The following is a 22,375-nucleotide window of genomic DNA, read 5'->3' as shown; positions in this document are numbered from 1 at the left end:
CGCCGTTCAGAGAACAAGTAAAATTCAATTTTCAGCAAATGTAATTTTCTGTTGGCACGATCCATTACATTTGACATTTACATCTTAAAACTGGATTACGCTTGTTTGTCTGTTTTTAATCATGGGTAAACGTTAGCGTCTCAATCACTAGGAATTTGATTTTTAAAAGAAACATCACATCAAAACCTGGTCAGCGTTCTTCTCGGCATCCTTTTCTTTCCTTGTGCCACCAAATACTGCTTCCCTTGAAACACACCAGGTCCATTTTCAAAGGCCCTTTTCCAGCGACTGGAACATAACATCGATAGTTTTGTCTGCAGGGCGAGCTTCTTTCCAGCACACCTTTTGTTGCCTTCTGAAAACATAAGTCCCCTCCCCCTCTCATGCTCGGCTCCTTCGGGGGAATGAAGTAGATAATAGCACATTTCTTCACCATTTGGCTGGCTCAGTATTTGAAATGTCCCCGTATTGTGAGACCTTGACATCGAACACAGCGGCAACCCCGGGGCATGAGTCAAAGCGGCGTTTGTTGCACTAACAGGTTTACTTTTGAGCTCGCATGTTTTCCCCTCGACTCTCGGGACGCCTTGCAAGAACAGAATCGAGGATGTTGACGGGAATTTTAACTTTTTGTTCGCAGCACCATTGTGCCATACAGTGTGGGTTACAATTTGAATGCCGGGGCAGGAAGACCCTGTGTTTAAGCCTCTTTTCATCTCCCTCTGCTTCCACGGGGTCTTTGGTTTCTTATAAGACACGTGGAGTAAGAGGGCGAAGGATTCTCGGCTTATTGTGGAAGACGTGAATGTGAGCACAACTTAGTCTGAAGCTCTTGGAGCGGTTCAGGACTTTCTGAGGCTCACGGAGGGTTAATTGTGTCAGAATGTAAGGCTGTCACTCCAGCGGATGATTGACTGACATGCACAACTACCCAAGTGTTTCTTTTTCCTTTTCAGAGGCTGCTGGTTTGATTGGCATTTCTTTTCCTAATCGGTTAGAGAGCACTTTAAGCACATTCATGCTTGAGCTATGAATTTTCATTTGATTTAAAAGAAGGAAAAAAGGCGGCAACATGTAGCCAAACATTTTTAAACAATGTGTCCAGTAACAAACAAAGTTGGGGAATAATTTATAACCTCGTGATTGAAGAACAGCAGCAAAAAAGTGGAATTCAGCCACATTAAAGCTAAGAGACCCTTTTTAAAAGAAACCATAGAAACTCCGTTGAAATGGGCGAGCCAGCTGGCCACTCAGCTTTGATTGACACATTGCCAGGGCGCTACAGAGGCGGCTGATGGACAAGTGGCATTTATGAGGCAATTACATGAAAGCTCATTCAGTGGAGCTCAGTTTAGTCAGAGACGGCTCCGAGTAGCCGAGCAAAGCCGAGCAGTAGCTCCGGATTAATCCACGGAGGCCATGCCTGCATTGTGAGCCTGCTTCTGTTTGCAGCTCCACATATTTCCAGCATATTTATCAGCTCCCTCTTTATGCGACTCTTTATTCTGGGCTTGCTTTGTGTATGAATCCCATTAACAATCCTGCAGGGCCGAGCTTAAGAGTGTCAGGACTCGCATTGTTGGGGACAAATGTCATACCCGCACCCCCCCACCCTCCAGCCACTTGGAGACAGCAGTGAAGCAACACTGGAATCAATGATTTTTCATTTGCTGATGAATATGCAAGTCTTCTTATCTTCTAGCCCTCGCCCAATCCTCCTTTTTTCTACAGCTCCCGTTTCCCTCTATCCCTGTTTTTCACGATGTGCAGTGAGGGAGAGAGGCCAGCCACACCCCTTCGCTGAGTGGCACTCAAAGAGGAGAAGAAAAGGGGGAGAAAAATCCGGCCTGGTACTTCCCCTAATGAGCAAATCAATGCATCTGTCCCTCAAGAGACGGAGAGAGTGAGAAAGAGCGAGAGGGAAGCTATTGGGAGCCGAGAGCCCAGGCCAAAACACTCACACAGAAGCAGTTAGCTCGAGCTATGAATAGGAGTCTTTTTTAACTTAGCACAACAATATATCAGCTCAGACCCTCATTGAGCAGAGCTGTAATTAATTCAGCAGTTTGACCTACCCGCTAGCCTCTCGTTACCGTCGCTTGAGCCACGCTAATGGATGAACCTGCTCATAGCTTGGGCTCGTCTACCCACAGCCCACAGCGCTGGCATCTGAATACATCTCTGTGCTCCGCCAGGAGTACTGTTCATCTTTTGGTCTGGCCATATGTGGTCCCACATTCAGCTGAGGTTAAAACCAGACACAGCATCATGGTAGAGTGCACCTGATGGCGGGATCTGGGGTGGGTGGGTGAGGCAGAAAGGGGAAGGTGAGGGGCAAACAGAGGATTCGTCTACATCCCCCCCTCACCATTTGTGTTCATGCCTATGCTTTCACGAGTAAATGGGAAGGACCAGAGGCAGATTATTATTGGTGGTGTAGACAGTGGCAGCGGTGGGCGGGGCCTGAAACAGGCTTTGTCTCAATCTGAGAGTTTGTAGCAGTTCATGCCTTCATAATGAAGTTAAATGAAGCGAGGAAATGCTCGGTTGGCCCAAACGCAGCACCCCTGATGTTCTCTTGACAGTTTTGGCGTGAGTCTATCCAGGACCGCAACGTTGCAAACTGTAACTCTGTGAGGTGCAGTTGCTCATTTACAATCTGCAAACAATTTTGAGGGTGTGCAGTCAGATTTACTCGAGGATACGTCCGATAAATCCGCTTTACACCAATAAAAGTTCGACGTATGTGCCGTTCTCCCTACCAGATTGGAGCCATTGCTCTGCTTTCATCTTAGAGGCATTATTTTGCTCAAATAAGCGTGGCTAATCAAAATACGGTGATAAGCCTCGTTTCCACTCAGCACATGGTTTACATTACCTCTGTCTGCCTTTCCTGACACACTATATCAAAGTCTCAATCACTCTTCTGCAGTCCTGACTTTGGCCTTAAAACTAACATCATCTGTCACCCACATGTCATCAGGTGGATCGTGGAGGAAAACAGTGGGTAAGATATATGTTGGAAGTTAATCGTGTGATGAATCCAGTGGAGACTTTGCATCTCCGAGGTGCCATCTGGAGGTCCCGGCGTTCCCACCGTCTCTCATTTTTTCTCATTTGGCCCTTCTGCCTGTTTTTTTTTAAGGATTGTGTCTGAATTAAACTAATGACGGAGGTTGCTCACAGGTCAGCACTTTAAAACCAAACCACTTTAATGTAAGGATCATTCAGTTATTTATTTTTCCCTTACACTAAAGGGAAACACACTTTTCTATTATCTGTAATTGCAATCTCAGCGGAGGCTGCGTCCCTCTGATGGTAGGATAAGAAGACATTGAAGGATGTTGTGTGGATCGTTAGTTTGTAGATGATCCTGTCTCAAATCTGATAATGTTAACCACTTATCTTTGCAATCACTAATGAAAAGCTTACACCGAAACAGCAAATAGCTGCATGCATGTAAATGTGGCGGCGTCTTCTATGATTAAAGCTTTCAGTATCAAAATTGAGACCAAATGGCTTTCAGCATAAAATGACAGTGCTCATTAAGGCGGGGCTATATCATACCGTTCACGGTAACGCCGGAGTAATGTTGGGCAACGACAAGAAAATGAAATATGGCGATAGGATATGGGTAAAACGCACACGCGCAGTGCCTTTGTTTACATACGCACATGGCAGCGACAGAGAATGAGAAGAGTGAAAGCGGATCGTTGTATGAAACAGATGAACCTGAACTGGTTTGTAAAAATGCTGCAGCTTCACTGGTGGAACTGGTTTAGCTTTCGTCCGTCAGATACACAACAAAGCACTATTTTTGGTAGCGCATGCTAGCGGGCCGTCGTTATTACCGTGTTGTTTGGAAAATACGACACTTAAAATCAATCCTTTGATTTTCTGAAAGTCGACAGAGCCCCTTATAATCCCGTGTGCCTTATGTATGAACTCTGGTTGTGTTTACTGACCTCGAAACAATTTTATGTACACGGCGCTCGAAAATCTGTCAGATGTTTCAGTACGACTTCGCTAAGCTACGAAGCCGCACCGCTTGATGGATTGTCGGAGCATTACGGCTATCGTAGGCGGAGCCTCGCGGAGTGATACGTACTGTGCTTCAACATAATGTTACCGTATTGTGTGTGTTTAACCTCTTTTTAAGTTTTGTGGATATTATACATGGTTATGCTGAGGATGTGTCGACCAGTTTCCACTGGAAATGCCTTTTGGTTAAACTGTCAGACAGGAATTTGCACTGTTAAATTTTTATATAACTTTAATGTAAAAAAACAGCTGCTTGTTTAAGTGAAAATACATTGATGGGGTTTTTTTGCACTAATAAAGTTGTGGAGTTGTAAAGTATTTTGTCTCGTGTCAATTATATCATCAGTTATATCCTTATCGCAAATTTTCAAATCTATATCGTGATAAATATTTTGGTCATATTGTCCTGCTCTAGTGCTCATTAAAAGATGTATTTCAAATGTTCCAACACTTCAACTTCATTGTTTGCCACTGAAGCTGATGGCTTCTTAAAAAAAGCTGGTATTATAAATCTCTGATTGTATTTCTTCTGCTCTGCTGTTGCTGTTTTGACTCATTTATGATGTTTTTGTCTCTCTTAGATCTGGTTTGCATTCGTCAATGGCTTCTCTGGTCAGATTCTGTTTGAACGCTGGTGCATTGGCTTGTACAATGTGGTGAGTGTTTAGAAACATGTGCCTCTATAGAGACCACTTTACTCCTCTACCTCTTTGACACAGAACGTATTAGCCGTGGTGCCTCAAGCCTGATCCCTTTATTGCGTGACTATGTCATCAGCATCCTGAACACGTTCTCCTTTATTTATGACCCGTTGTCAAGCCCGTATTCCCCGTGTGCCCTAAACTATGTACTGAATGCGAAAGAACAACAGCTCCGCTTGCCCCAAAGAGGATAGTTAGTAAGAACAGCTACGTTTCAGTGATAATAAGAATAGGAAGACTGGAGCAGAAAGAGCTGCTGATGTCGGGAGTCCCTCAGAGCGCCATAACAGGACCACTCCTAATGAACTCATATTTCATATCTGTCATGAATTAAGCAGGAGGGAAAAGTGCATCTGTAGTCGAGGTTTAAGAGCATACTGTTAAGACCACAATGAGTCGATATGTAACTTTAAACTGTTTATAAAAATGAACCCGATTCAATCAACAAAAATGAGTGAGAGAAGTGTGAAGTGAAGTTTCCCCACAATCCCAGTCGGCCTCAAGCACAAGTAATTTATGGCAGGTACAAACTGTCAGGAGGGGATTTGAGCCCTGCCTTTTGCCCTGTTTCATAACCACCTCCCTGTGCCCCCCACTCCCACACTTTGTAACCAGCGCTGCTTTGGTTGTGGGAAAAGCTTCAGTCTTTTACTTTATCAGAAACTGAGGGAATTCCATCGGCTCAGTGGGAGTCTGTTAGAGGCAGTGGGCTGAATCTGCCCCTCAAAGGAGGTCTTCCTCAGCCTGGCTCTGAATAAGAAAAGAAGCCAGTGGAGCATGTCCTGTAGCCCACTGGTCCTGCCGACTGAGGCCTGAAGGCTCCCACTCCAGATGGGCCTGCAGGGAACTCTGAACTGAATCACTACACAAATACCATCCTGCTCCTCTCAGCAGCTGCTATACACAACATTACAACAGCACCAAGAAACGATGCTTTAAATACCTGCTGCTCCGTCAAGAAGACCGCAGATGCTCATCGAGATGGTTTTTGCATATGAACAGACTTAAAGCATGAAAATCAAAACAAGGTCAGCCAGTCTCCAGTGAAATAAAATGAAGAGTGGAGAACACAATGAAACAAAGCTTTGACAGGATGTTGGAGTTGGAGGTTTACTGTGGCAGCTTTAACAGGAGATATTTTTAGCAAAATCATATTATTTCATATCAGATTTATCACTGTGTGTTTGTGCACGTCTGCGGCTGTGTTTTCTTTTGTAGATCTTCACCGCCTTGCCTCCTCTCACTCTGGGAATATTCGAGCGCTCCTGCAGGAAAGAGAATATGCTGAAGTACCCAGAGCTCTACAAAACCTCCCAGAATGCCATGGGCTTTAATACCAAGGTAATGTGATCCTCTTATCACATGTTTGTTATCTATGTGGATGTTTCCTGTAACACATGAACAGGTTTCAGTACTTTTAGGTTATTTATTTTTCTCAGTTTGACCTTCAGTGTCATGTTTGTGAATATATTTCATGTGAAGTCTAACAGTATGTAGGTGTAACAGACATAGTATGTCATTAATACTGTTACACGCTTCAACAGCCCAGTAACAGTATCAGCCATTTCTTTCATTCTGCTCAAATTAAGTGACAACAACAACAAACTGGTTATGTTCCTTTGTTATTGTCCCTTTTATGGAATTAATTTTGTTCTCCACTAAATTAAAAGGGTAAAAGTCCCAGTAATTAAATGCCATTAATAACAGGACAGCGATCGGTTGACGTCTCGGTGACCTGGCAGCTGCAGTCTGTGGGTATCCAGTCGTAGCCTGCTTTGGCCTGGCTTGACCTGTTCTGTCTGGTTGCGGGGGCTGTCTGTTAGCTGGTAATAAAGTTGTCTCTTCCTTTCTCCATGCTGAGCCAGAGACTGCTGGACCCTCCTCACAGGCGTGGTGACCTGGTTAGCACCACATGGAGGTGGATTAAAAGCAGATTGGCCACGGTGGTCACGGGCAGGGAAGGTCAGATCTGCTGGGAGATGGCAGCAGAAAAGGAGGCGATAGAGAGAGTGCTGTCACTGTGTAATGGCATTGGTCGCAGAAAATTATGCAATTTGTTTAAGTGAGGTGTTTTTGTTGTTCTCTTAGAAGCCTATCAGATCGCATTTAACCCGCACAACAGCAGACTGCACGAATCAGATGACGTTGGTTTCTGTTTTTAAAAAAGCCATTTTAAAATGCGTCCTAATGAACATCAGCGTTTAGCTCATTTGTTCTGATTTGTTACAGATAATAAATAAAATAGATACAATTTAAATGTAGCATCTGATGCTACTATTAAAAAACAGCTGGTTAGTCCATAGGAGGCTCTAGTACATTAGCATGTTTTACCAACTTTTAATATTACAGCTAACAGCTGGATCGCCAGTCTGCTCTGCATGAGTACAAATACACAGGAAGAAGTTGTTTACCAAGTATAACAAGTAAACCTTAGTACTTGTTTTGTTTCATGTAGTTTCTATTTTTTCAAGGACACATTAAAGGATAAAGTTGCTTTGATATTCGTTTTAAAATATCTGACACTTGCTGACACAGGCAGAGACGTCCATCTGTCACTGACTCCATGATTACTGGGACTCACTGGTTATAACTGGCACTAACAACACCTTCTACTTTCTCTTTGGCACAATCTGTACTTCTAAGTATGTACATTTTTCTCCCATATTCAATTATAACCTTTCAGAAGTTTGTTTCTTAGCTGCACACTTAAAAGTGACAGAAAGCAGCGTTAAGACTGGAAAGACTCGTAAAGTTTGAACCTTGTGTTTTTTTTAATATACATGATACGATTAATCAGTAAGTGTCTTCAGAGCAGCTGTTGCACACAATTAGCCTGTTTAATCAAGATAAACACATCGTGAACATTCGGTGTAGCCCTGCTAATGTCACACATTAAAGCTGTTAAGTGTTAAATATCTATAACATTTAAAGACTGTAGTGTCACAGCTGAGTGGATGTTTGCTGACTGTCTGTCACTTCACAGAAAAACAGACTAAAGGTGAACTAAGCGCCCTGTTCTTTGCAGATCAAGATTTTATGATTCACAGTTGTTTAATTATTAATCATCTTTAATGATTTGTGACCACAGCTGCTTCATGAATCGTATGAAATTTTCTGTGAATCCTGCTGTACGATGGATTTTCTTTAATCAGCTTTGTGCGAAGACTTCATTAAGTTTTTGGTGCCAAAAAAAGGAATCATAAAAAACATTCATGTGATAGTTAGAAGCAAACGAACCTCCATTTTTGTTTGGGCCACATTTTCCAAGACTCATAAATGATGACTTGGCCAGGTCAGCAGGTTGTTTTTGCTGGCTTGTCCACTCTATTCCCGAGATATTTTCCTTGCAGCTGGCCTGAGGCGAGGCGAGAAAATCCAGCAGGAATTTGGCCCCTCGAAGCCCGTCTTTCTGCTCGCCCGGCTCTTTTGTACACAACAGATACTGTCTTTGTGAATTAAAGCTGTTTGTGTTGAGGTGCGAGAAGGGAGAGACGGAGGGTGTTAGAAACTCAAGGCGTGGCTTCAGCTGCGTCGCTCGTTCACTTTTAATTACAGATCTAGACGCCTAAACCGCCCTAATAAACCACGTTGCCCTTCGAGTGGCCTCGGTGATCACAGCAGAAGCATCACCTCCTACATAGCACCATCGCTTCTCTTGCATACGGTTTTCCTCAAACCTGAAACAGGAAGCGTGGGAGCAACTCTGGAAATATTTGGCTCGATATTAATTACTGGCCTTCGTGTGGTTTAGGTTCTTTTTTATTTTTGTTTTTGGCAATTAGGATTTTGACAAAGGGCCGAATATTTGCAGGACAGACGAGGCATTCATTCAGAGCAGCAACCTGCCGGGTAACAAGAAAGAAAGGAGCCTGGTGGCTGGAGGGGCGAAAGGGAGGATCCTACTGTGACAAATGATTATGAGCAGTTATTGATTTCATTAGCATTCATTATTGCAGAGCGGAAACTGGGTTTACACTCCCACAGAGTGGGTTGAGATAGCTGGGGAGGCTGGTGGAGAGCTGAGCCTGCCAGTGGGAGGCTAATTGGCACAAACATGTGATTGTAACATTGGTGATCATTTAATACACATTTGACCACAGAGATGGAGGAGTGGGGGCTTGCTGTGGCTGGCCCTCACTCAGTGTGTTGGGTTTGTGTCCACAGTGGGAGAGTGAGGTAATCCAGGATTGGGGGCGGCTGCTAAAGGACGTAGTTGGTTGATGGGAAAGATGAGGAGGCTGCAGAAAACAAGGCCACAGCGTAGATGAGAGCAGGACTCGTTCATGTCCCAGCCACATGATTTCAGGTAACACAGGGAAACAGTGCGAGTAGCTGAAGACAACATACAGGAAGTGAGTTTCAGGATGTGTCATTCATCTTTATAAGTCGTGTTTAATATTTCACTGACAGCTTTGCTGAAGTTGTTGAAAAGTGATATTAAAGAAGCCTCGAACAGGCCAGTGATCAAAAACAAGCCAAATACTAAAACGTGATGTTTTGATTTTTCATGCCTGCTCCATCGGCCCTCTAACCTCCACAAACGTTCTCCACACCAGCGCCTGTCAGCACAGCGGGGGGAGGCGGCACAGATACGGAGTGTTTTTTGGCAGAAAGGATTTTCACGGCTGTTTCGTGGTACATCACCCGTTAGTGTTTTGTTTGGCCGTCGCGCAGCGTAATGTAAGTCTGAGGCGGTTTTGGAGAGAGAGACGGTATCGATGTGAACGATTCAAGTCTACACGCTTGCGTGGACGGACGCACGCGCAGACTGCGGTCCACGGTTTCCCAGCAGGTCTTAATAATCACCATGAAAACAGTTTAATCTCTGTCAGGCTTGTCAGTCTCCCCGTGTGTGTTTCTAGATTTATTTTTGCTGTTTTAAACGCTCCTGTCATTTATTACGACACCGGTTCGACTCCTCACATGAAAGGGCCGAAGCCTAATGAAATATAATGAGGAAGCCTCACGCTGGCAGCTCGTACATGTTGTACAGTGTTTGTGTTGTTGAGATGAGCATGTGTATTTTTCTTACACCCACTGATTCTTTTTGTTTTATTCTCGACTTCAGGGGAAATGTGCAAACTTGTATTCGCTTTAACTACCCGTGAACACATGCAGCAACCTCTTTCTCCCCCTGACACACACACAGGATATACAACGTGTCTGTCAGCGGGGTGGCCATTCAGCACGGAGGCCCCGACAAAACCGCCACTTAGCCGAGCGCCTGGCTGGCACAAAGGGCCCAGGTCAAGGGTCACTTGGAAAGCTGGAGCTCCCAACACCCTTTTCTCATGCTTTTTTTCCACTCTCCCCCCCTCTCCCCCTCTCTTATTGGAATCTCTTGCTGTCCCCCCTCCCCTGTCCTCCCCCCTCCCCTGTCCTCCCCCTCCTATACATCCCTTCCCTCTTTCCTCTCTTTTGCAGGTCTTCTGGGCCCATTGTCTGAACGGCCTCTTCCACTCCGTCATCCTCTTCTGGTTCCCCCTTAAAGCCTTCCAGCATGGTAAGTAGCTCCCAGAGACTCCTCCACGGCTCTCGCTGGACCTGGTGCATAAATAAGGAGGACAGTCAAAGACGCGTATTTTGTCTTAATTAGTTCTCTTTTCAACCATCCAGTCATGAATTGCAAACATGTGTGCTGCAGTCCGAGGGACACGCAATAACAAGCCCATGTTCGTGTTTGTCCTGACGACTGAAACGCTTCAGCGTGCAGTTATTGGCACTTACTTAGCTTTGATAGATAACACAGAGCCAATCAGGAGCTTTCTCTGTGGCCAAATGATGTTTTGATTCAAACAGAGAGCTTTGTGAGCGCAAATAACTTTATTGATCCATACAAGGTCAATTGTGCATGTTTGGCACGTTGAGATGTGTGTGTGTGTGTGTGCAGAGAGAATAGGGATCTTTGAGCCGGTAAGTCTTGGCTGGCTGCAGCTGAGGACCACACAAGCTCGGGCCTGCTCTCCAAACAAAAGGCGCCAAGCCGCTTCGCTGTGACTGACAGGCTGTCAGCAAAGCCTCAGCGCACACGAGACATGTGACCAGCCGGAAGTAAAGGGAAAGGGCGCCTCTCTTTCTTTGCTGGCAGTCGCACACTGTTGATATTTTAGCGAGAGCCCAGACCCACATATGTGTGTGTGACTCACAGCTTATTTCAGTTTATTAATTTAGGAAGTTATAAGAAAAGCATCAGATTCCTTTTTAATGGCAGAATTAATTAAAATGTTGCCAGAAAACTAATTTTACCCTCTTTCAGCACTAAAGTAGCCAGAACTTTCTCAATATGATTAATGGACACTGCTGTTCACTCTTCCTGATGGATTTACACACGCTGCCTTGAAATTAACATCGCAGGCTCAGAGGACAGTAATGGAAGCAGCATTTGACTGTTTCTACTTTTAGTTCCCTGCTCCACTCATGACAAAGGTCACGTTGATGTACCTAAAGTGTTACCCTGTGTGAAACCGAAGAGCTGCAGGACAGCTTAAAAGCCTCTGCTGCTGATTCCCTTCACAGATACAGTTTTTGGCAATGGACGAACTCCGGACTATCTCCTCTTAGGCAACATGGTTTACACGGTAAGTGCACCGGTCTTCTCCCTGGCAGTGTTTCTGCTGTGTTACAGAGATCGGGTGTGTGAGCCAAGCGAATAAACATCAGCTATATTTCCTCGTCTTCTTCTTTTCAATTGTCTGATGATCTTTTCCAGTGAAATGCTTTCTTATTGTGAATTCAGGCATGTGTGATGAACTTGAGCCTCTTTACTGAACATGTGGTTTGTGTCTCTGCAGTTTGTCGTCATCACAGTTTGTCTCAAAGCCGGCCTCGAAACCTCGTCCTGGACCATGGTAGGTTGAGTCCTCTCGTCTCTTTTGCTTTGCTTCTGGCCGCTGACACCTGTGACAAATTTTACCTCCTCTTCTTATCGCTAAATCCCTTCATGGTTTGTTCTCGCTAGGCTTGTAAATGTAAACCAAGTGAAATGTACGGCACCTCTTTTAAGTTACCGGAGAGCATTCAGTGTTTTAAGCCCAAGGAAGCGCGATTAAAAGGGCTCGAGTAAATTGTAGCAGTGCTCAAATCACAACATACTTACTGTCCTCTGGTTGCTCCTAACAGTTCAGTCACATCGCCATCTGGGGAAGCATCGGCCTGTGGGTGGTGTTTTTCGCTATCTACTCCTCCTTGTGGCCCCTCATCCCTCTGGCACCTGACATGTCAGGCGAGGTAAACACACATGCACACATGCACACATGCACATGCACACATGCACATGCACACATGCACATGCACACATGCACATGCATGTTCCCAAAGAAACTGCTGATATAATCCTCTATTATAGACACATCTGCAGCTCCTTATGATTCATTTTCTGCAGAGAGGAGCTGGTGGGAAAACCTTAAAAAGATCTTTGTAAGCAGAGCCAGAGGAGTGTAAACTGTCAGGCCTCTGGCTTGTGTTGCCTAATGACTTAATTGGGCCAATTTGCTCTGTGTTTGTGTTAAAATTTCTCCCTCAGCTCTGAGTATCCACAGGTGAAACTAAAACAGTGAGGCAGTCTGGAAGCTAAGCAAAGAGAGATGCGGGTGACTGATGCCTGAAAATGTACCCGACAATCATTCAACCCCATAAACATCAATCAGATCCGTCCTGTTATCCTTTCACTCGTTTTCTTTCGTGTTGGATGCTCGTGTTGAACATCACTATGAGACTAAGGCTGCTTTAGCCACCAGGTTTCCTTCAGTGTTTCTCTGCTGTTGGATATCAAAGATGTCAAAGAGCTGTGGCTGTGGTTTCAGCAGATACACCTTCTGTTTGTGGAGCAACAACGTGGGAGAAAGTTGTCTCAAAGACAGAGGAGATAAAATCGCTTTTTGTCAGACAGAGAAAGAAATGAGGGACTACACCAAAAGTTTTAATTATTCAAATATTTTGTTTACTTTTTTCCTTTGAGGAGCCGGTATTTACGTGTGAATGTAACTAATGTAACTGTCACCACAGGTGGTTAATGGGAACCCATTAAACAGGTGAAACTTCCCAGTACACTCTGGGCAGGAGGCTGAGGCGTCTTTTCATAGCGTAACAATAACACGGCAGGAAACCAGTGAAAGAAAAGAGCTGCCTGCAGCAGAGGAAACAACATCTTACAATAAATGTTGTCTTTGCAGAGGTGCTGTGTAGAGATCTCTCTGCAGTTCACCTGATGTGAAACTATTCCTTAAAACAAAAGTGGGTTTTAGTCTTGTTGACAAGTAAGAAAAACTCGAGGTTTTATTACTTAAACAAACCTTTATTAGTCCTGTGTGCCCGATTGGAGATGGATACTTTATGCTTCTGAGGCCTCAGCTAACGTGTAAAATGTGACACGTTTCATCACTGTTTGATTATTTGTGGCATTTCAGACCACCTGAGATTTTTCAGGGAAAAGTTAAATGTAGAAATAAAAGGAAGAAGAATGGAAACTCAGTGCGGGTATATTCTCTGAGTTAGTGGATTAAAATCCTCTGAACATATTGTCTCACAATAAACAGCTACAGTGTGAAGCTGGATTTAAATAGAAAAATATCTGCACAGTTATATTTTGGTAAATTACCGTGAACTTGAGAAACGGCAGCTGCGTCTGCCTGAGGAGAAAAAACGTATTTTCTGTTTCTCAGATTGAGTTTTGGGTCTTTTTTCATATTATTGCTCAGTAAATTATTATTTTTGGAAAGAGTTTGATATTTAATTAAATGGTGAAAATGAGTAACGTCTGTTAGATATAATAATACAGGCAGCAGACAGTTGGCTTAGTCTGGCAGTGAGAGGCTGCAGTAACTGAATCCACCTACGAGCACCTATAAAGCTCACTGATGAACACAATATGTCCTGTTTGTTTAATCGGTACAAACACGTCTCTTTTTGTACAGAGGGTACGTGCTTAATGCTGTTTTGGCTCACAGAGCAATAATCCTGCACATATGAAAGCAGTAAAATATTATTTTTACACTTTGGTTTTTGTACCGATCAAACAAATGAGATATAGCATGATAAGTGGGGATTTTTGGACAGCCCCTGCTTCCAGTCTCTGTATTTAGCCAGATTAACCTCCGGCTTGTGTACATTCATATATACCACAGAGATATAAGAATGGTATCAATCTTCTCTTCAAACATTCTGCCAGAAAGCAGCATTTTCCCAAAATGTCACGCAATCCCTGTAAGAGCTACAATTGTGAGTCGAATGTCCTTCATCTCTGATCAGTTCTGTTGGGTAGATGATTGCAGGCTTTGCTTTGGAAAGGAAGATCTCTGTGGCAGATTTTCTTTGTTAACCTTTGGACTGAAGCATCTAGCTGCATGTAGTATTCTCATCTGACAGGTTTCATCGCTGCAACAGTGAGTTTGGCTGCAACAACTCCACATGTTTGGGTCCTTGTTTGTGCGTGACACAGTAAATAACATAAGTAGGTGCACATGTACAGAAATGCTTTACCCTCACTGGGCTCAGTGTACTACACACACACACACACACACACACGCACACACACACACACACACAGGTATATTAGCTTAATTCTATCCCCCGTCTGTGAAGCCTGCTGCTTTCATCCGTACCCTGCAGCCCTTGACTGGAGACAGTGATGGTGTCCTCTGGGTGTGGGTAACTCTACGCCCGCCCTGACTCAGGGATGCCCGTATATCATCAAACAGGGACACATCTCTGAAACTCGAGAAGGAATCAGAGACACAGGCTCCACTTCCAAGACCTTGTAGCCTCTGAAGAGGAGGATCATTCACAACCGTGATGAAGCCTCGCATACTTCACCGTAGCCTCCCTAATGTGTACTTGAATGTAAAAAGAAGAAGAAGCACTCTCCGTCCTTTATATCTACTTTCTTTCATGCTCTCGGCTTTTTCCTGCGCTCTCCTTTTGTTCCCCCCACCCCGTCTCTGCCAGCTGAAAAACTGCCCGAGGGCCTGCAGCATAACAGACACCAGAACTCCCTTCCCCTCCACTCCTGCCTCGGCTCTCACACAACCCAGCTCACCACCTTTAACATGTTAAGCAGCGCTCGGCTTCACGAGAACCCATTCATCAATGTCAGGCAAAATATTCTTTGGACGCACGGGTGCCGGATCAATCGTCCAAACACCCCGAAACAGCTCGTGTGGTTTTCACAGGTACTCTCTGAGAATGGCTTTGTCCCAGATGATCACCTCACAGACGTCTGAAACAAATATCAAAAGAAAATGTCAGATTATTCTGTTCAGGCAGCGTAATCTGACGCACTAAGCGGCTTAGCTGCACCTCAGGAGATGTCTCATGCTCACTCTGCCGCACTGACCTGTTGCCTGCTGGCATGTCTGTGCTATCAATGCAGCCGTCTCCCTGCAGCTTATCCCTCTCTGCTCACACCTCTGCTGTTTTCCTGCTGCAAGCTGCAGCGAAGCATCTATCACTCAGTCAGACTCGAGTGCTTGTCATCAGCATGTGGATTTTACACTGCAACGGATTCTTCACAGTTTCTGCTCAGAGATAAGATTCAACAAGGAAAAGCTTTGCAAAGATGTTTGCTGATGTGTAGCAGGCCAGGAATACATTTCTGTGCCAGCCTGTGTGACGTGGACAAGAATGAAAACTATTTCATGAGAAACAGATCAATGAATGGTTTTTATTCAGCACTGCTTTTATTTAGTTTAACTTTATTAAAGAGTTTGGCGATTGAAACTCTTCTACCAAATCACTGCATCGCTGTCTTCAGTCGTCTGTTAGCCACTTTATTCCTCCTCAGAGTGTGCTGAAATATCTGCTCTATTGTGAAGCAACTTGTAAACAGAAAATATAAATGCAGTAATGGAGGAAAATGGAAGAGCTGCAAGAGTTCAAGCTATCAGTAAATGTGAATCAGTGTCATTTATCTAAACTATGCTCCATAAAATGTGCATCCCAGCAAGAAGGTCGTGGGTTTGAATTGGGAACTTTCTTCGGATTCGTCTGTGTGGGAGCTCTCTGGGTACCAAACACATTCACTTTAGGTCAAATTGGTGAATTAGCCACAGGTGTGAATGTGTCAGTAGGGATGGGTATCGTTTAGGTTTTATCTGATACCGGTGCCAAACCGGTACTTTTGAAACGGTGCCGGTGCTTAAACGGTGCTCAAACCGGTGCTTAAAGAATGAAGAACACAAACTTTGTCCAAAAACCTCTCATGTTCAGCTGTTTTTTTGTAAAAAGATAACAATGTTAGCCTTTTCTGCAGCTATGGGGCATATATGGTATCACTCTTGGCTGGAAGCAGCTTAAACAATGGAAAAAACACAAACTTTGTCCAAAAACCTCTCATGTTTAACTGTTTTCCACTTTTTCTTTGGTCATTTTAGCCTTTTTGTCCAGGGTGAAGGGAGTATCTGCCATCAAACAAGAAGACAGCTGCATGTAGCTATGATGGTGTTTGCTAGCTCACCTTACATGCATTAATGTAATAACGTGGTTAGCCTACTCAACGTAAATTACACACGAACAACATTAAGCTACTCACGCAGAGAAGAACGGCTGCTGCTGCATCATCATCATCATCATTTCTGCTACACTAGCAGGGCTAGGGGCCAGGACTCTCCTCTTCGGGTTTTTGGGGGATGTTGCTAACTCCGGGTCGATAACAGGCACCACACCCGCAGTAGATGTGCTCGGTGTGAGGTCTCGCAGCAAGCTATCAAATACGGCGCATTTCTCAGCTTTAAAAAAACCGCTATGCGTCACCAGGTGTTTCATCAGATTTGAGGTGTTACCTCCTTTGACAGTATCACAGTATCAGCTTAAAGCACTTGTTGCAGCTGCTGAGTTTGCATCTTTTGCTGTGAAGTACAGCCAGACTTTGACCGCTTCGCCTTGGACATTTTTAATCTGTAGCTCTGCTCTAAAAGAACGTACGTACCTGGACCCGCCTACTATCCTCGGAAACGTAAAATGATTGGCTAGAATCTAAAGTGTGTCACAGCTCAGGAAAATAAAGCACCGAAATGTGCGCTGCTTTTCTGTCTGGTTACTACCGTTTATGTCAGAACCGGTACCATCATGGCACCAGACACCGGTACCCATCCCTATGTGTCAGTGGTTGTCTGTTACTCTGTGGTAGCTCTGCAACAGGTTTGCAGTCTCTGTGGTCGACTCGACAGCTGTGAATCGGATAAGTGGGAGAAAATGGACGGATGGATGGTTGGATGTCATATTAAAAACACAAACATGGATTTTCTAAAACATTCAGTTATTTGTTTTTAGTAGCTTTAAAAAGTACTTCCTGCTTTCATAAACGACAGCACCAGTAACTTTGCATATTTGACTCTGTCATTGTATTTTATGCATTTGAACTTGCAGAGAATCACTCATATCTGCTTATTTCAGCACAGGGTGGAGGAAACCCCCCCCCCCCCCCCCCCACCTCAGCGAAAGCTGAAACCTGTCTGAAACCGCTAATCCATCATCTGTCATATTTAGCTTTCAGTTACAGTTGTTTATTATTGTTTGCAGCAAACCTGAAAAGGAATTTAAGATTTGAGTGTTCACTGCCAAATTTCCTCCAAGCGCCAAAAGTCCCGCCCGTGATGAACGCTCCTGTCTGTGGAATAAAAGTCCTAATGAGCTTTTCTTCACAAAACAAACACACAACAGTGCAAGGAAACACGCAGGTCATCAGATCTGACTGCAAAGTCTGTTCACAGCTTAGAATTATTGTCACAATCCCCCAAAACCTGTCCTGTAACTGGTATATCTTCATGACTATTTAATGTTTTTGAAATGTTAGAAATATTATTATTAATGATCGACAAGCAGCACAACACACATTTAGTGTAATCACCTCATTAAATGTACAGTAAGAGTAAAGTTATTATTAACACCACATGTGGAGTTGGCTGTGAGACGGCTGACTTGTGTTTATAAGAGTCATAAGTTATATATTCCTCTGTTTTTCTTTATTAAGCAACACAAAAATAACACGGAGTCGATGAAAAACACAACAGAGGAAGTTGTTTGTTTTCCATATTCTGCATTTTCTGGGTGGGTGTGTCTCTGCTGATGACATGTAGGAGTAGTGGACTTTTCTTACTAAGGCTGCCTGTTCGCCGTGTTATTGGCTTTGTTGGACGATTCTTGCGTTTCTACCCTTCTGTTATCTGATTGCTAGCCATGCTTCCATAACAAGTCTGAACTTTGTATTTGCACAAGAAAGGCCGCTGAGGGTTGAAACCACACTTGGCCAAACACATACTTTCATCTTCAATTTCCCTTCTCTCCTTGAAGCCGACGTGTGCGTTGGTGTCCGGTCAGGCAGAGGGAAAAAACATAGATGCAGACTGAAGCCAAAGACAGGATGTAGCATATTAGTCTAACCCGTCTCCTCTCAGCCTACCTAAAAGCAAAAAAAGAGAGAAAAAGTTAAACACAGAAGCTCTGTGTACTCAAACAGCCACTGTCTGAATATTAGCATCTCTTGGATGCAGCTGCGTTATGAAGCTGCCTTTTCACAGTCTTGTTTGCAGAATCCAGAGCATATCTGGGGCCTGTGGAGTGAATAGTGCAGCAGTGGACAAACTCACATTTACCATTACAATGGCAGGTATTAGCATAATTCAAGCTGCTGAGACTGTGGGCTTTCTTAGGCATGAGCACCTGGCTGCTCATGCTTGGATCAAGGATCAAGTCTTGATGGAAAAACAATCCTAAAATAGTTTTGAGTTTTCCCTTGAAGCTTTTTTCTGAAGTTACAGGATTTACGTCTTTCAATAAAGTTACATTTTTGATGTTCTGTATGTTTAAACTTTTATTTAAACCAGGTAGATTTGCAGATCACAAATTACTTTTTTTCCTGGAACCTCTTCATTCAGATTCCACCTTGATAAACAGACACAGCTCTGATTTCGTTCATGGCCCCTGATCAGCTTTGTAGGGCAGATTTTAACTGCTTTTTACTATTCATCACACTGGTTTTGCATGATGGTCCAAAATATTCCTTAATTCTGTTGTAATGGGCGTTAATAAAGCGCCTCAAACAAGCTGCTTTAGCTCCTCTGCCTTTAAGGACGCCCTTCAGTCAAGTTTGTTTTGATTTGCTGCCCGTTATAAACAGGTCATCAACACGGTCCAAAAGCTACTTCTCTACTGCCACACCGTCACCAAGTTGTCACAGTTGGGTTCAGTAGAAATGCTCATTGTCCACATTGGAAGTAATTAGCAGCAAAAGACGACCAGAGGCTGTAGAAACTTTGTGAATTCATTAACTTAAGTCAACTAAGAGCAAAATAACTGCTGGTGATGTAACGTGGGCGGGACAAGAGAGAAACTACCAGTGTGAGTACAGGATGCTGCTGACTCATATATTAGTGGATAGAAGATACAACACAGGGTTACCAAATGAACCAGATCCGCCAATGTCTGCAAGCGACCAGCCGTCAGCTTTAAAGCAAAGCACGATGAGCGAATGTCTTCCAGTGTGATGGCCTAGCACAGCGGTTCCTAAACTTTTTTTGCTAGGCCCTCCTTGTTTTACAGAAAAATGTTCGCCACACGCGCCCATATTCTGCTCCATTGTGTATCTCACACCTCAAACATTTAGTAAACAATTAAGCAAAAACAAGTAATCTGCAATAAATTACAGGCAGTAATAAAATAAACTACTAACTCTGTTACGCTACGTCCACACCTACACGGGTATTTTTGAACACGCAGCTGTTTCGTCCACGTAAACGACGTTTCAAATCAGTGAAAACTGAGATTTTTTTAAAACTCCTTTTTTGCGTTTACGTGTGGACGAGGAATACAGAGTTGGTCACGCAGCGTCAAAGGTATGTGCTTTTTTCACGTCACGCTGTGGCCACGTTATTGTTTACAGGAGATGAATTGCAGAATGATAGAGACAAAATCCTGTTAATCTGACTGTCTGCAGGTTTTACACACAGTTACTGTCCCTCTGTTTACAAAGGCAGAGGCGTCACGCTGTCATTATTTTACATGTAGTTGTTTTTTTCCTGTGTAATAATATTCAACATTGCTGTCAATACATTTTCAAAAATACCTCTCTGTGCAAAATGGGTTTAAAAACATAAACAGCTGTTGGATCCTGTTTGTCTGTGATCTGAACCGAGGGAACAAATCGTGTCAGGATCAGCCTGATGTTATTTGTATCCTGCTGTAACTTTACTGTATAAAGAGCAAACATCTCCAACATGTCAGGAGCAGTTAGTCATTACAACAAGTGTTTGTAAAGTAAAAATCAAGAATGTGGGATCCTGTTTGTCCGTGATTTAAACAGCCCAGCGCTGCTCCCGACTCAGGGGAATCCTGCAGGGAGACCTACCTCTGCACCTGTACAGGTGAAGCCAAAGGGAAGATTTGCTTCACCATATTTTCTAGTCTTTGTCTCAGAATGAAGTTGGTTTGGAAACATATTCAGCAATGCTTCATCTCCTGCTTTGCGTTTGTGTGGGCGCCGTGCTAGCAGTGTCCAAGCGGTTTCTTTTTCCCCCTTTTCATCCCCCCCCCCCCCTGCAATGGCTCTGCGCCCCCCCTAGGGGACGAGCCCCACACTTTGGGAAGGTCTGGCCTAGGAGAAAATTCTGACAGTGTGAGAGGGATGAGTTAGGATGACCATCTTACTGCAACTGGTGCAACAACCAATTCTAACCCATTATTATCATGTAGCATGTAGCATGTAGCACCCCAACACTGGCACCATTGCTGAAACCAAAACAGATTTCATGGACTCGAGGTAAAACATGCAAAATATATTGTTGTTTCAGCAGACACCCTGATTGCCTCTGTCTGTTACCATGACTGGACCACAAGGACATAACCTAAGAAGAAAGAGGAAATGCAAACGTGCCACGCAGCTTACGATTCACTGCATTTATCATATGAGGCTGAACCTCAAACCACGTTTGACACAGTGTGGCTCAAAGTAAATAACAGCAGTGTTTGCACTGCTCAGCATTTTGTGTGTGTCAACATATGTGTGTGTACGATTGCTTCTGTGTGTGGGTGTGTGGCCACGAGGGGGTCAATGCCTGTCAAAACACGCCCTCCCATGCCAGCAGACACGACTGTCTGTCCAGCCAGACAAGTTTATTAGTTTGTCCTAAAAATACAGCCCTGCTCCCCGGACCTCTCTCACCCTGTCCAGCTCCCGGGGGGCCCCTGGAATGAGACGTTGCGAGCATCTACCAACTCTGATGGCCCCGCTTTAGTATTGGAGCCTTTCCAGATGCCTGAAGGCAAACATTTGTTGTTTGCAACTCGTCAGATCTGTTTGGATTCTTAAAATTTGGTGCAAAACTAACAAACTGAGAACGATGAATGCTGTTTGTTTAGGTCTGGCATTGTTCTGTTGCTTTCTCAGAATGCAGTAGAAATGATATCAAATGTCATTATCAGAATAATTGAATTTAAACTTGAGGTTGGAAGCATCAGGCCTTTGTATGTTTACATTGCTCAGGTTTAAATACGGAGAAGTATAAATATTGTTCGGTTTGAGAAAGACTGAAAGGTTTATTTTTATAAACTCTTTGATTTAATAGCTGAACACGTCTCAGGACAGCTTAAACACCCCCATCAAAAGGCACAGCGGATGAAAACAAAAATAATTAAACTGATTTAACACAAAAAAACAGTAAATGTTTCCACCGGGCTGCGTCGTTTCAAAATTGATGTGAAAATATCTTCACAGCAATTTTCCCTCATCGTGCATTTTCAGCTCCAGGCGACACAGAAAAGCTCCATTCATCCTGTCCCGCCTCAAACTGTAGGGAAAAAACATTTTTGATTTCCTGTCATCTGGGGTTTCCTCTGCCCGGTGTTTTGTCACACATCAAAGTCAATTTGCAGGTAATGGCGAACAGATTAGCTAATTTGAGCAAACCTGAGCGCTTTGATAGTTCTGACACTGATTGGTGTGTGTGTGCATGTGCGTGTGTGTGTGTGTGTGTGTGTGTGTGTGTGTGTGTGTGTGCGTGTGTGTGTGTGTGTGTGTGTGTGTGTGTGCGTGCCTGTGCATCCTTAGGGCCATGTCTGTGTCATGTTACAGGAAGGACACTGTCGAGGGGCCTTAGCAGTTTAAACAAGCGGCGCATTACAACGCAGGGCCGCCAGTTTTGCAGTTTGACCTGTAATGACAGATAGTTTCACTGCAGTGGGCCAAAGCAAACATCATCCTCACACTCACAGCTTAAAGGTTGTTGCCCCCACCAGAACGACCCACTGCCTTCCCGGGACCCTGGACACAAAAAGTAACCCCATTACTCAAACATGAACATTTCTAACTTACTGTGTTTAAATATCATTTGAAGGAGGGAAAGATTTCTGTCTGAACTTTTATTCAACTCAAGATTTATGATATGTTGGAGACAATGAACCTTTTTTTTTTGCATGTAATGGGGATTTCACATAATTGTCTGACATTAAGGTCAAACTGTTAATCAAGACAAGTATCTGCAGCTTATTCTACAACAACAACGACTGTTCGTGCAGCTGTACAAGAAACGAGCCAAACGTTATAAACTAGCTTTCGGTTTAACGCCACTGAACAAGACGTCTTTACTGCGTTTGGTTTTCTGGATGATAAACTGCCAACATTAAACCTGAACGCACATAATTACATA

General features: G+C 43.8%; 1 protein-coding gene and 1 long non-coding RNA gene across 9 annotated transcripts in view; one reads left to right on the top strand and one right to left on the bottom strand.

The window, feature by feature from the left end:
* The window catches only part of LOC146524987 (uncharacterized), a 358,835-nt gene that overhangs the window by 50,331 nt on the left and 286,129 nt on the right, over nt 1–22,375 (bottom strand). The window lies entirely within an intron of this gene.
* atp8a1 (ATPase phospholipid transporting 8A1) overlaps nt 1–22,375 on the top strand; it is a 111,761-nt gene that overhangs the window by 80,291 nt on the left and 9,095 nt on the right. For all 8 annotated transcript variants that reach the window (XM_085130802.1, XM_085130793.1, XM_085130788.1 and 5 more), the window contains 6 exons: nt 4,623–4,697; nt 5,961–6,083; nt 10,167–10,245; nt 11,259–11,320; nt 11,534–11,590; nt 11,862–11,969. In XM_085130802.1, the coding sequence (XP_084986928.1) occupies nt 4,623–4,697; nt 5,961–6,083; nt 10,167–10,245; nt 11,259–11,320; nt 11,534–11,590; nt 11,862–11,969 (504 nt within the window). The remainder of the gene's footprint in view (nt 1–4,622; nt 4,698–5,960; nt 6,084–10,166; nt 10,246–11,258; nt 11,321–11,533; nt 11,591–11,861; nt 11,970–22,375) is intronic.

Source organism: Neolamprologus multifasciatus, chromosome 2, assembly GCF_963576455.1.
Source record: "Neolamprologus multifasciatus chromosome 2, fNeoMul1.2, whole genome shotgun sequence".
NCBI classification, from domain to species: domain Eukaryota; kingdom Metazoa; phylum Chordata; class Actinopteri; order Cichliformes; family Cichlidae; genus Neolamprologus; species Neolamprologus multifasciatus.
This window is presented reverse-complemented; position numbering and strand designations above follow the sequence as displayed.